The sequence below is a fragment of the Narcine bancroftii genome, chromosome 1 (genome assembly GCF_036971445.1).
Source record: "Narcine bancroftii isolate sNarBan1 chromosome 1, sNarBan1.hap1, whole genome shotgun sequence".
NCBI lineage: Eukaryota > Metazoa > Chordata > Chondrichthyes > Torpediniformes > Narcinidae > Narcine > Narcine bancroftii.
The window spans coordinates 199,533,312-199,547,734 of NC_091469.1; the positions used below are offsets into that span (position 1 = coordinate 199,533,312).

Here is a 14,423-nt window from a genome sequence, read left to right on the forward strand (position 1 = left end):
ATTACTGACATTGTGAAGAAAGAACATCAGCGCCTCTACTTCTTCAGGAGTTTACAGAGGTTCAGTATGATTTCAAAAACCTTGCAAACTTCTACAGATGTAGAGTGGAAAGTGTGCTCACCAGCTGCATCACCAATATCTCTGAGCGGAAAGCCTTGCAAAATGGTAATGGACACAGCCTAGGACATCACAGGCAAAGTCTCCACTATCAAAAGAATCTACAGGTATATGGAACACTGCCATCAGAGGGCAGCAGCAATAATCAAGGATCTACATCACTCAGGACAAGCTCTGTTCTTGCTACTGCCATCAGGAAATACATATTGGTGCCAAAAGGCTTGTATCACCAGGTTTACGAACAGCTGCTACCCTTCCACTATCAGACTCAACAACAAATTCCATCAGACACTCATTTAAGGACTCTTAGTTTGCACATTATTTATTACTGAATATTTATTTCTCGATGTGTTCAGTTTGTTTACATTTCCTTCTTTGTTTACATTTCTCTCTTTTGTATATCTTTTTCTTGAGTTCAGTTTACACTACCAATAGAAATTCTGCCTGGTGTGCAGGAAAAAAGAATCTCAGGGTTGAATGTGATGGTGTGTATGCACTCTGACAATAAATCTGAACTTTGAGTTTAAAAGATTATGCATTTGGGATATCATGGAAGAATGGAGAAAACTAAATGGGTCAGTTCTTTCAAAGTACTGGCCCAAGCAAGATTATTAGCCAAATGACCATCTCCTCTGCCTCTTCCTTCATGATTTTGCACCTTTGTTATAATTTTTACTAAAATTACTTTAATTTAAAGACAGGGAAAGGAGGAAGTTTTTCTTGGTGACTTTCAATGCAACTATACAAGTCTATCCCTCTGCCCACCCCCTTAAGGTGGCATGGAAATGTGACAGATGAACATCACAACAAAATAGTGTGAATATTAAACTACATTTACTATTCATCCTCCTTAGCTGCAAGTCTTAAGACTACAAATGTGAACAGACTATTACAATTCATGCCCTACATTCCAGGCAACTATGGGGCATTTTTCACTTAAATGTACAAAGCCACTATTGTAGTCATTTTTACATAATGGTTGAAGTAAATTCAAAGTATCAGTCATAAAGAGAATATCTTTTATCTGTGGCCTTTACAACTAGAACCTAGCTTGCTCATGCACTCAAATCCCAAGCACAAATAGCTGCTACAGTTGAATGTTATGCTTTATGACCTGTAAACCTAGAATAGAAATTATGTAGCAGCACGTGTAATGTCTGCAATGTAGCATGAGATGAATGCAATCCTTAGTCACGTGAATGTGAACTGCTCTGACCTGTACACCTCTCCTGAATACTATTTTCACAATATTGCCTTGCTGTGAAATTACACAACAAGCAAGTTAAAACCTACTGCATATCTCTAGTTTTATTTTACAAATACATAAAAAGATTCAGGTTGAAAATTTACTGGGAATGTGCATTGGGGGAAAGAGGTGGGAATGTTGACTATGGTGTACACAACACAGAAATGGTTGTGAATATTTGGTTGAATCCAGCATGTTTGCCATGTCCTTTATCAATTTATCCCCACCTCCTTACAGCACTTCCACACTACTCTAAAATTATTGATTCGTGGATTACCCAAAGCAATATTTCAGATAAATGGCCATTCTAAACAACACCAGGCATTAAAGGTCTATTAAACAAAGGAAGTTGGACTCAATCCTGCCTTCATTCTCTCCTTGGTAAATGAAAGTTCAGAAGGGGTGCACAGGCAAACAAGCATTCAAACTTCCATCTTTTTTCCTTCCTAATACTGAGCCACCAAACTCTGTTGTAGTATTCCTGAATCACATAAACTGGGATTAGAAAACTCAAATGAGGACTGAGATTGGAAGTGCTCTTATTCAACAGCTCAGTTATACAGTGTGACAGAGTACATATTTTCCACTACTCTCCCCCTGCATGGAATCTATCTTAGCCTGAATGAATCAGCCCAGCTGGAAGTCACTACTGTTGAAATATTTTCTTGTAGGTTTGGAATGCAAGGTTCACTGGTCCACTGCCAAAATTAAGCATTTATAGAATACACTGCTTTCAAACTGACCCTACCACAACCCTGGAACTGCTACTAGTGGATAATCAACAAGAATGTGTTTCACTGGTTTGCTTTCTCCTAATACATTGGAATATTTGAATGCCCCTCACTCATTCTCCACTTGCATGGAGAACACACATGCAAGAATTCATACACAAGAATATGGAGCAGCACAGTTAGCGCAATGCTGTTACAGTGCCAACAAATGGTGTTCAAGTCCGGCGCTGTCTGCAAGGAGTTTGTACGTTCTTTGCATATTTGCTTGGGTTTTCTCTGGGTGCTCTAGTTTCCTCACACCGTTCAAAAGGTACCAAGAGCGCAGATCAATTGGGTGTAATTCAGCGGCACGGCTCACGGGCCTGTTATTGTGCTGTATGTCTAAATTAATTTTTTTAAAATTTACACATAGAACACATTAAACTGTTCATTCGTAGAATATGAATTTCCTGCACAACATCTTTAGATAGTGAGAATTATCTAAATGACAATTTTTTTAAAAATCAGGAACGAAATAAACTAGATTGGGTTTAATTATCACCAAATTTCTCAGTGAAAAGGCATTCTGAGGATCTTTGTACATTAAAGTGATAAAGTGCAGAGCTTGATACTTTTCATTTACCCCCCCCCTCCCTCCTCCACCCCAGTGAACAATGCCTCTCAGGAGGGCCAGTGAAAGTTCAACAGGAAAATGTTTCCACTCCCTGAAGTTAATTTCTGGTAGATCAAAATGAAATCATTAAAATTATTTCAGTGCATGTAACACAAAAATAAAATGCAATGCTACACTTTCATAAAAACATACTGAATGCAATACTACATAGAAAATGGAGAATATTTAAACAAATTAAAAACATTTATTTTCATATTGAAATTATACTCCTATTATTGGTTCAGATTTTCTGAATAAGAGTTAATGGTTCAGCTAAGAACTCTCGGTTTCTGTTTGTGTAATTCTGATGTTTGGGCCTCCTGAATGGAGACAGGCTGACTCGACAACTACACCTCACCAATAGTCTCTTTGTGGAGTCCAACAAAGCAGAACAAGCTTCTGACTTCTCGACATTCAAGCTGGGGGTTCTATCCACTGAACCTCTGCTTTAACCTGGCACAAGTCCTTTGAGCCCACCAATGTCAGAGGAGGACAAGAATAAACAAAGCTCTATTTTAATCAAGTTGAATGCATTTAACAGTTATTTTAAAGTATAAAAGAAAATACAGAATTTTTCGCTTTGAGTATTTTTAAGTATCAGAACATCTAGACAGCTGGCAAGCTTGATAAGCATGACTTAATTAACTGCTAAAATCACATCATAACCAGAGTCCATTAGTTTTGATTGCAAAAACTCAACTCCAGTGGAAGATGCTATGTCGGAATCAGTTGCAAGAGCAGCTTGTGAGGCCTTGGACCAAAGGGTCTGGACAGCTCACCGCTTTGCAGATCCACCCTACAATTTCTTTTTGCACCTCTCAAGAACGGTTTAGACCAAACTCCTAAGTCTTCGGTTTTATCCACTTGCACTTAGACATTACGCTGCTTTTCTGCTGCTCTATCTTAGAAAAAACGCAAAAGATAACTGTGCACAGGTACAGAAAATGTTCTCTATCCAGACTTAGGATAATGTATCCTTTGAAGTAGAAATAACTGCACTTTCAACAAGATCATCGATTCCAGTTTTTTATTTAAACCCTGGGCTCACATTCAAGTGTTAGATACTTTACCCATCTAGACCATTCCTTAAAAAAGGATAAAACTAAGCTGCACAAATTCTATTATGATAGGCCAGAGGGAACGAGAGAACACTACAGCACAGAACAGGGCCTTCCACCCTTCTCGTCTGCCTATTCCCACTGACCTGTACCAGATCTGTATCCCTCCATAACCCTGATATCCATTTACCTGTCCAAATTTTTCTTGTCAAAATTGAGCCTGCATTCAGTTGTCAGCTCGTCCAGTCCCACCACTCTATGTCTGAAAATTTCTCTCATCCTCCCTTTCAGCCTTTCCCCTTCCACCCTTTACCCATGTCCTCTAGTTTTTAAAAAATCTTACCTGATTTACAGTAACTATGTTTGCAAGTTCTAAGTCTAAACAGAAAACATTCCCACAAAGAGAAAACCTCAATCTGCTTGTTCTTTAACCAGTGGAACTATCAAAGGCTTCAAACTTCTCTCACAACCTCTAATGGAAAAATATACAGTTCTGCACTCTGGGTTTATTTTATAGACCCCAATGACAACTTTAACATGGATTCTGAAACTAACTTACCACAACTAAGTTGTAGCCATATTCAAAGTATGAAAGATAAAAATTCAACAATGTTATTACCAGCTTGTAGTGAGTTGGAATTCTCATTAGGAGAGGTAATACTAAGAAATTTATTTCTACGATGTAGTTTTTATTACAAGCTGGCACTACTAAACAGGGAGTTCATAAATCTAGATAAAAATGGGAGGCAGACCTAAATATTAAAATTGATGAGAAAAGATGGTCAGATCTCTGTCGAGACTGTATTACAAACGTAATACATGTATAGATTCGTTCAATATAATTATTTACATTCATTATATTTAATGCCGCAAAACTCCAGGAAATGTAGTTTCTTGCACTTTTAAGCTCATTTCAAAAAACATTAAAAATCAAACCATGGATGTGGTGCAGCCCAGACCATGTAATGATAGACTTCCTTTACCACAGTAATCTGATAGTTTCACAGCTGCCAATGCCATTTTTATTCTAAATTAATTTACCCAGTAACTAAATTGAAATCCCCCAACTTCTGCAGTGGAATTAGAACGTAGCTTCAGATCAGCAGACCAGGCACTTGGATATGAAATTATTGGGTTTTTTTTAAAGGTTCAGTGTGCACAAATTGGCTGTTTTGTAGTTCTAGATAGCAAAAGTATTTCCCTGGCTCTTTAGTGCTTTGGAACATTCTAAAGATATAAATTATACAATGTTCTTTACAACTACAATTAACAAATTAAAATTTGCCACAAAACCCAATTTTCACAACGCTACATCACACTGCTGACAAAGAACTTCATTTGTAATACGTTCACACTTTCACTTTTATAATTAACCTCATCACATTGCTACTTGACAGATCATTTGCAACAGTTCCATCTTATTTCCATATGCAAGAAAAGAGGATAATTCAGAAGAATTCTATGGGTTATTCTATGGGAAAAATTTTTACATGACATTTGAATAGTGCCTAGCCATACAGTCATGGGTCTATAGAAAGTAGAGCAGTGGACTAAGCACACATCCTTGAGATGTGTCAGTGTTGATCGTCAATGAGGAGGAGACGTTATCAATTCGCACTGACTGGTCTTCCCATGAGGAAGTCAAGAATCCAGTTGCAGAAGGAGGTGCAGAGGCCCATGTTTTGAAGTTGTTGAAAGTTGAGCTGTAATCGATGAAAGGCAGCCTATGTATGTGTTGCTGTTGTCTAGGCAATCCAGGGCTGAGTGAAGAGCCAGTGAGTTTGCATCCGCTATAGAGCAATTGTGGCTGTCGTGAATTGCAGAGGGTCAAGGTCTTTACAAGTTAATTCTGGCCATGACCAAAGCATTTAATCACAGTAGATGTGAGTGTGACTGGGTGATGGTCATTGAGGCAACCCACTCTGCCCTTTTTGGACACCAGTATGACTTAGTTAAAGAACATCCTAAAATTGATGAGTATCAGCATTGCTGAGACAGTAGTGAGGAAGTACACTACTGTATTCACTTGTTTAATTGAAAGAAATTGTAGTTCATCCACAATTGTATGTTGGAGAGACACAAGGCCATTTCATGTCAGGCTTCCGCCTGGAGGCCAGCTGCAAGAGCAGATCAAAAACTTAAAACTTACCTTTCATACAGCAGCCCTAAAAGGCTGTTCCAGCGTTGCGTTCATATTGAGAGGTGCCTCATAGCGCCTTCTGGATCCGATGGAGGTGGGGCAACTAGTGCTGTAGGGCCTCCTGTCATAAATATGCGACAGAGCAATGGCCGTCTTCCCTACTTATAATCCCCCACGCAGCTGGAACCGCTGTGTTTTCCAGAACAGTTCCAGCTGCGTGGGGAATTATGGATAGGGAGGACGGCCATTGCTCTGCTGCGTTTTGAGCCGCAGAGAGCAGCCCTGAAGGCCTGGTGAGGCTGTCATGGCCCACATAGACTGCCCCCTGACAGCTCCCGCCAGCCCCTGCTGCCCCTCCACCTGACAGCACCCACTAGACCCCCATTGCCTTGAGGGGGTCATGGAGGGAGAGGGTTGAGTGGTGAGATGGGTCGCAGGCAGACAGCGTTATCAGCCTGCCCCTAACCAGCTGCTGTATATTCAGGTCAGGCTGCGAAGCGCAGCGCTCTGCCAATTATCCTTCCCTGAGAAAGGTTGGAATTGGTGCCTCGGAGCCGGCCACGGCGCATTCAGAGAGATAAGTCTTTAGGCGTAAGGACAAAGATCTCTGCCTTTTCAGACGGGTGTATTCCCTGCTTGAAAGTGCCTACAGTGTCATGTACAAGTATAATTTGGTTTCACTAACAATAGTTCATTGAGAAAACCACAAGGGTGGGAAGAATTAGCATTGTCATACATGTTGAAAGTAATAGAAGTAAGGAAATGACAAGAGATGACACCACTGTCACAGCTACAAAGTGTACAACTTAAAAGTTTTACAGAATTATCAGTTGGAAGCCTGACTGGAAAGTTCAAGTAAAATTTCAGATAGTAATCCTGGAGACAAATGATAATTATATTCAAACACCTGAGAAAGTGGTTCTGGAAATGGGGGCTAGCTTGCAAGGACAAGGAAGCACTGGAATTTCATTTCTACATAAGGTTAGTGACAATGGGATTTGAAAGGAGTGAAACATCACCAGATATTTACAGTGTCATCTAGAAAGGGAGAGCAGTGGTCATACATTTAAGGTGTCTACAGTTATTATTGTTGTTTGTTGTGTTACAGACAAAACATGGAAGACCGCAGAGCCCACCTCACTGACAAAAGACAAAGGAGGAAAAACCCAACACCCAACCCCAACCAACCAATTTTCCCTTGCAACCGCTGCAACCATGCCTGCCTGTCCCGCATCGGACTTGTCAGTCACCAACGAGCCTGCAGCAGACGTGGACATACCCCTCCATAAATCTTCGTCCGTAAAGCCAAGCCAAAGAAAAAGAAAAAGAAGAAATCCTGGAGACAAATGATAATTATATTCAAACACCTGAGAAAGTGCATCTGGAAATGGGGGCTAGCTTCCAAGGAGAAGGAATCACTGGAATTTCGTTTCTACACAAGGTTAGTGACAATGGGATTTGAAAGGAGTGAAACACCACCAGATATTTACAATGCCATCTAGAAAGGGAGAGCAGTGGTCATACATTTTAAGGTGTCTACAGTTATTATTGCTGTTTGTTGTGTTACGGACAAAACATGCTCGGGGGTGCAAGGAAGAAAAATTAGGTCAGAAGAATCTGATTTTATATTTTATTTGATTTTAATATTAGATATTGCACAGTAATGGGCCTTTCTGGCAATGAGCCCATGCCACCCAAATACATCCAATTAACTTACCAATCCTGAAGTAGAAGGAAGGAATATGGCAAAGGCAATTATTTGAACTGTCTCAATTTTGGTGTGATTGAGTTCTACAGCATAGAAACAAACCCTTCAGCCCATTTTGTCCATCATTTGCACTTAGCCCATAACCCTCTAAACCTTTCTTGTCTTTTGAACGTAAAAATTGTCACTGCTTCTTCCACTTCCTCTGGCAACCGGTTCTATATACCCACCACCCTCTGTATGGAGAAGGTACCAACCAGGACCCTTTTAAATCTTGCCCCTCTCACATTAAATCTATGTTCTCCTGTTTTGGATTCACCTACACTGAAAAAGGGGCACTGACTACTTATCTTACCTATGCCTCTCATCATTTTACAAATTGCCTTGAGGACCCCTCCCCTTTAGCCTCATGTCCCGTGGAGAAAAGTCCCAGCCTATCGAGCTTCTCATTATAATTCAAGCCCACCAGTCCCACCAATATCCTTGTGAATGTTTTCTGTCCCTTTCCACTTTAATAACTTTCATACAGCTGGGTGAACAAAACTGCTTTTGCATAAAACTCCAAGTGTGGTTTCTCCAATGTCCTGTACCAATATGACCTCGCTTTCATCTGAATTCAACTTCCTGACCATTGAAGGCAAGTGTGCCAAATGCCTTCTTCACCACCCTATCTACCTGTGGCACAAATTCAACAACAAACTTCATTCATCATAAAAACTAGGATTCAGCAGATAGGTATTCACGAAGAAGAGGCCAGGAAATAATCTCTGCACCCTAAACCCATGAAATACCTGGGAGTTTTGCATGAGATGAGATGGTATATTCTTTCTTTTCTAATACCTTCAAGTATTTTCATAGCATTTAACTGAAAGCCAAACAGCAATATTGAATACAGGCCTTACTTCCATACACACAGAAGCTCAAGATCTCTATTTTAATTTATTGTTGAGATCAAATACAGGGTCCTGAGTTAACTCTAAAAGCAATCAGATGTCAATTTGTAAGAACCACGCAACAATTTGGCCACCAATTTACCATTGCATTTTGTGATGAAGTAGCTCCTCCTCTCCACTCCTCATTTCTATTTGTATCATCGGCAGAAACCATGACTTCAGCTGCCAAAATGCTCCTTCAAAGGCAGCTCCTGGACAAAGCTTTTGGTCATCTGCTTGGATGTCACTTTTTTTCAGTCCTGTGAGCACTTTGGGATGATTATTCTGCATTAATGGTGTATTAACCAAGTTATTATCTTTGTATGTCAAGAAGCACAAATTGAATAGGATATCAAAATATCAATCTAAAAAGAATGTATAGATGCAAATGTTTCTATGTAGCCTGTAACTTCAAAATGTCCTTTCTGCATCCTCGTATTCTCAATGCCAAGATTTTGTGTGCCAAGATCTCAAAGGGATGGACAGAGAATGGTCCTGTCAATACCACATTGCAATGTAACATCAAGAGCAACAAAGAAGCTGCCAGCATCTGGAGACAAACATTTTCCCAACATGGAAAAATACTAATATCCACACACAAGGAAAGCAAGAATAAAGCTCGTGCAATGGTATACAGCTGCAGCAATGCAAAACAAATGTTCATGTTCCCTCAGGATGTGAAACACAACTGGACAACCAAATATTGGAACTTCCAAGAGCACCACAGAAAAGAATGTAATTAAACTGATATGCTAAAGGAAAATATTTTTAAAAGATAAAGCATTGAGGTCTGTGGACTGTAACTGGGTATTTAAGCCATTTGCAGTTTAAAAAACCCCCACTGGGAGCTTAAACATCCGAAGTCAATCAAAATAGGGTCTTCAATAAAATTCAGCTCCTTGTATTTATTATGTGTGACCAGAACAAGTAGTACATCAAAAAGATGTTTCCAAATACACAAATCACAGACATGCCTTTTTACCAGGTAAGATGAGAGATGCAAGCTACTATTGATGAGCTCCTGTTTTTGAAAATAACATTACCTTGTGTATTCCTGAGCATTTTCCTTTAAATTCATAATGGCATTGAAGACAGCCAAACTGACATGATAGACCTTTTATCTGACCTTCACGTTATTTGCCCACCCCCCAAACATATACCAATGGACTTGCCAAGTGTTTTTTTTTTTGCCTTTTACTTCAGATTTCCAGAATTTGTTTTTTTTTAGTTTCAGGTCAAGTTTATTATCACCTGATTGCACAAGTACAACTCAACGAAACGCAATGCAATGCAAATAATGCAGACACACAACCAGATAAACAATACGTATGCAGGACAAGTATTGATTTATACAAATAAATAAATAACCATTGTTTCGTGAATATGAGTGTCTTGGGTGGTTATGAGTGTGAGCGGTTCCTTTGGTTGTTCATCATTCTCACTGCCCTTGAGAATAAGCAGTTTTTCAGACTGGTGGTGGGTGCTACCTCTGATACTCCAGTATCTTTCCCAATAGAAGCAGATGAAGGAGTCTTCAACTATTTTGTGCACCCTCTTCAAACAATGATCACATTAATAGGGGTGGAGGGAGACTCCAGTGATCCTCTCTGCCACTCTTATGGTCCTGTGGATTGGCCTCTGATCCATTTCTCTGCAGCAACTATATCACACTGCAATGTAGCTGGACAGCATGCTCTAGATAGAGCTCCTATAGAAGGATGATATGATGCTAGCTTGTCACCTTGCCCGCTTCAGTCTTCTCAGGAAGTGCAATCACAGGTGTGCCATGATAGTTCACTAGTTAAGTGTCTCTAATGAACTTAAGCTTTTCTACTCTCTCCACCAGTTATTGATGTGTAGAAGAGAGTGGTCGTTCCTGATCCTCCTGGAGTCACGATCATGCACAAGTTAGCAAATTGAATCAGTAATAGGAAGCACAGCACGATTTTGGAGGCTTTATCTTGGGATTGGAGGCTTGTAACCTGTGGTGTATTACTGGGATCAATGATGGGACCCTTACAGTTTGTTGTGTGTATTAACAATCTGGATGTAGAAGGTAATGATAAGGGACACAGGTGACAAAAATTGCTGATATTGTCGATGACAGTAAGTTGGGCAGATGGAACGTAATACATGTGTGAACTGATGCATCAAGGTCTACAAGGCTAAGACTAATGATGGGCCCCACTAATAGATTACAGAATATCTTTGGTGTACACATCCTAAGATTGCTGAAAGTGGAATGCAGGAATCTTGCAATATAAAAGGCAGAGAATACAAGAGAAAAGAGATGGTCAGCACAGCTACACAAAATATCCCTTTGGCCACAGCTAAAATACGGCATGCAGCTCTGGTCATCGTACTTTGGAAGCCAGGTGATTGCACTGGAGAGGGTGCAAAGGAAATTTATTAGGATGTTACCTGGGAAGGAGCGTTGAAGGGATATGCTGGGGTTTGTTTTCCTTGGGGTCGAAAAAGCTGAAGGGGAGGGGAATTGACAAGATAGATAAAATTATGAGAGCCATCGATAGGATAACATTTTATTTAAATTTTAATTTAGAGTTGTAGCAGCTATAGACCTTTCTAACCCAAATACACCAATTAATATACAAACCCTGCATGTTTTTAAAAAAAGTGGGAGAAAATCCACGCAGGTCACAGGAAGAATCTACAAACTCCTTACTGACAGTGCTGGATTTGAACCTGGGTTGCTGGCACTACAGGTATAATAGTGTTACGTCCCTACTTTTCCCCATAGCAGACGTATCTAAAAAAACACAGGGCACAAGTTTAACGTAAGGAAAAGGTAGTTTAGATGGGATCTGAAGAATACTTTAACTAAAATATGTTTGGAATCTGGAGCACTTGTTAAAAGTCTGGGCTTCTGTTCGGGTACTAAAAGACACAGAACCAAAAAGATGGAAGACACAGTTTTATTCTCATAATGGCTGTGGGAATGAGAGATGTAGAGTGTTGGGTAGACAGCGTCACCTCACTGATACCAGAGAAGCTCATTCAAAGATTCAAGGCAAAGGGTACAGCTTATGTTCATTCATTTTCATAATTATCAAACACAGATTTCCCCCAATTCTTTGTTACAGGTAAAGATTAGCATATGTTTGTTCATTTCAAAAGGCAGGAAAAAGGGGGTTACGTCAGTCAGAGGTAACAAATGCATGTGGAAATTCATAAGTTTGCAGCGCTGAAGGCTGTATGGAAATGTTCACATTAAATATATTGATATCTGTTGCAGCCACTGGAATTAGAGTTTATGGGCCATACAATGATCAATGAGACTACCTGTACAGGGAGGGGGTCCATACCAGCTTATCCGTTGGCGCCAATTTCTGGTAGCCTCCTTTGACAGTAGAGGTTGCGTCTATCACGTAATAGTAACGGCAAAGCTTAGTCTCGGACGGGAAGTGTTCATGAATGGACTTGCTTCATTGAAAGCCTGTTATGTGGAGTCTGTTTAGCTGTTTCCAGCTGTGATTAGCAGCACAGTGAAGGGCATCCTTCATGGCCATGAATTCTATTTAGATACCTCAATTGTTTCTGGGAAGGGGGGTCAGGGACAAGGTGTTAATAGTTTGGTCTGGAAGGGTCTCTGAGTACATGGAATGTAACTTCTGTCTGCTTTTTGGGACTTTGAATTACAAGCTGGAATTTGTCATTTTTCCAAGCTTGTGATATTTTTCTAAATTTGTACTGTCTGGACCCCCTAAAACCTCAAACTTCCACATTCCCTCCTTTTTATCCTGAATATAATGACTCAAATGATATTACTTAGGCCATCAGTATGGAAACATTTAAGTAGAACTAAAACAAGGATAATCATTAAAATGATGGATTGCTCCCCAGAAGTCCCCAAGCATGTTAAAAGTCTACCATCCAAACCTTTTCCCACTCCCTACATTCTGTATGTTGACCCCAGACATTCTGTCCAGGTGGCTGATGGAGACAGAGACATTCTTGAATGGCCAGGTCCCTCAATGATTGGCATGGCCCAAAGGACCTGGTTTTGTGCTGTATTAACATGACTAATTACTCATTTTTGTAGAAATACAATTAGAATTGCAAAGACTAAAAATTACAAAACAGGAAAGAGGAAAAAAACAAAATACAAGCATCTTTTAAAAGCTTGCATCAAATTATCAAACTTGCTGAGAAATGTTTAAGATGTTGCAGAACCTTTGGATGGAAACAATAAAGCTCCATCTTGCTTTGAGAATTTGCATATCTGAGCCTCCACCATGAAACTGTGCATCTTCCATTACAAAAAAACTTCTCAGGCTGCAAAAACGCTGGGGAGGGTGGGAATAGGGGAAGAAGACCTGCGGGAAAGATCTCAATTCAAATACTGGAATGACACGTTGTGTTGGAATTTGACTAATGTACTTCTGAAAATGAATAGGCAGGCACACTGCAAACATGCGCGTACAAATTTTTTTTTCTGGCATGAAATATTGGCGAAAATAAATGATACAGTACTCACTCCCCTTACCCCGAGGTCGATGTTCTTTATCATGTATCGGGTAAAATTCGTGTCCAAGAAAAATCTTTGAAAGGTAGTTTATTAAAAGGTTTTGTTTTAATCGCAGGCTGGTAGACCTTTTTTTATATGTATACAAGACGTATCACTCACTCCACGATCAAGATTCGTTTTGCACGGCAAGCTTCTGTCAACTTCACTCCTTTTGTTAAACATTTACAAGTGTGTCATTAACAGAGCACATTTTACGATTTTTAATTACGCAGCTCGAGAATTTTCTGAAGGGCATAAGCTAGGAACCTGGGAAATCATTCGTGCAGTTTATACACGGAACTGCTTTGATTGCTACAAAATAAAATCCAACGATCAAGGTTTCCTCATAGAAAGGACAAGAGCGCGTCACGGACAATCCCTGTTGTATTGGATTCTTCATCAATTGTTACGTTGATGACAATTCAAATAATTATCATCGCAAATGATAAAAACAAGAACCAACAGGAGGACAGACCAACTTCTGCAAGCACACATAGGGGTATATACTGATGTTAATAGTAGGCTGGATGCGGGCAGACATACTAATTTTTAATAAGGATGAGAATACACGTGGAGGAAAATAGATTCATCTTGTTTTGCTGTATAACCGTGCATATGACACGAAAATGTACAGCAGGCAAGTTCTCGTTTAACAAGAGCATAAAGTGGCACTCAAGTTGGACTTGGAGCGGTAACACTGTCCCGTTTGACATGATTTAAGGCGCTTGGTAACTAGGGGGAAAAAGAGGTCTGTTGAAGTTTTTTTAAAACAGAGGAATGCGTGAATGGCTGAGTTGCCGCAGGGAGCGGGGGCTCGTCCCACGCCGGCGGAGGCCCCTGGGGAGCGGGCGGCCAGAGGCCACTCGCCGCCTGCCAACTTCAGTCACAACGTGGTGGCGAGGCCTATCCCCCACCCCCCCCCCCCCCCCCCCCACCCCACCTGGGCCCTACGCCCCCTCCCCACATACTTACGCCGCTTGGCCGAGCTCAGCGGGATGTGCCTCTCACATGGTGTTTTCGCCTCTCCTTCTTCCCATTCCTTATTTTTCGGCGTGTATTTTCCTTCCTTTCCCCCCACCCCCCCCCCCCTGTCGCTGCCCCCGGGGCCTCGGAGACCGCCTCTCCGACCGACCGACCGCGTCAACCCGGAACTGGAACTGAAGCTGGGCCGAGCCGCTAACCCCCGCAGTTTCCGGCGGCGCGCGGGTCTGCCGAAGGTGCACGAGTGGTGCCGCTCTGCTCCTGCCGAAGGTGTCCGAGTGGCGACGCTCAGCTCATGCCGAAGGGGCCCAAGTGGTGCCGCTCTTCTTATGCCAA

At 40.9% G+C, this 14,423-nt stretch overlaps 1 protein-coding gene across 3 annotated transcripts in view; it reads right to left on the reverse strand.

Annotated features, from left to right (window-relative positions):
* Positions 1-14,175, reverse strand: part of zbtb34 (zinc finger and BTB domain containing 34) — a 31,923-nt gene extending 17,748 nt beyond the window's left edge. The window contains exons 1-2 of one of the 3 annotated variants that reach the window (XM_069888024.1): positions 14,079-14,175; positions 13,086-13,275 (exon numbers count right to left, since the gene is read on the reverse strand). Coding sequence is in view for 1 of the 3 variants with exons in the window: in XM_069888007.1 (XP_069744108.1) it covers positions 8,685-8,743 (59 nt within the window). In the remaining 2 variants the exon portion in view is untranslated. Of the gene's footprint in view, positions 1-8,684; positions 8,796-13,085; positions 13,276-14,078 lie in introns of those variants that run through there. The other 2 variants (XM_069888017.1, XM_069888007.1) reach the window with 2 other exon arrangements.
* Positions 14,176-14,423: the final 248 nt, after the last annotated feature.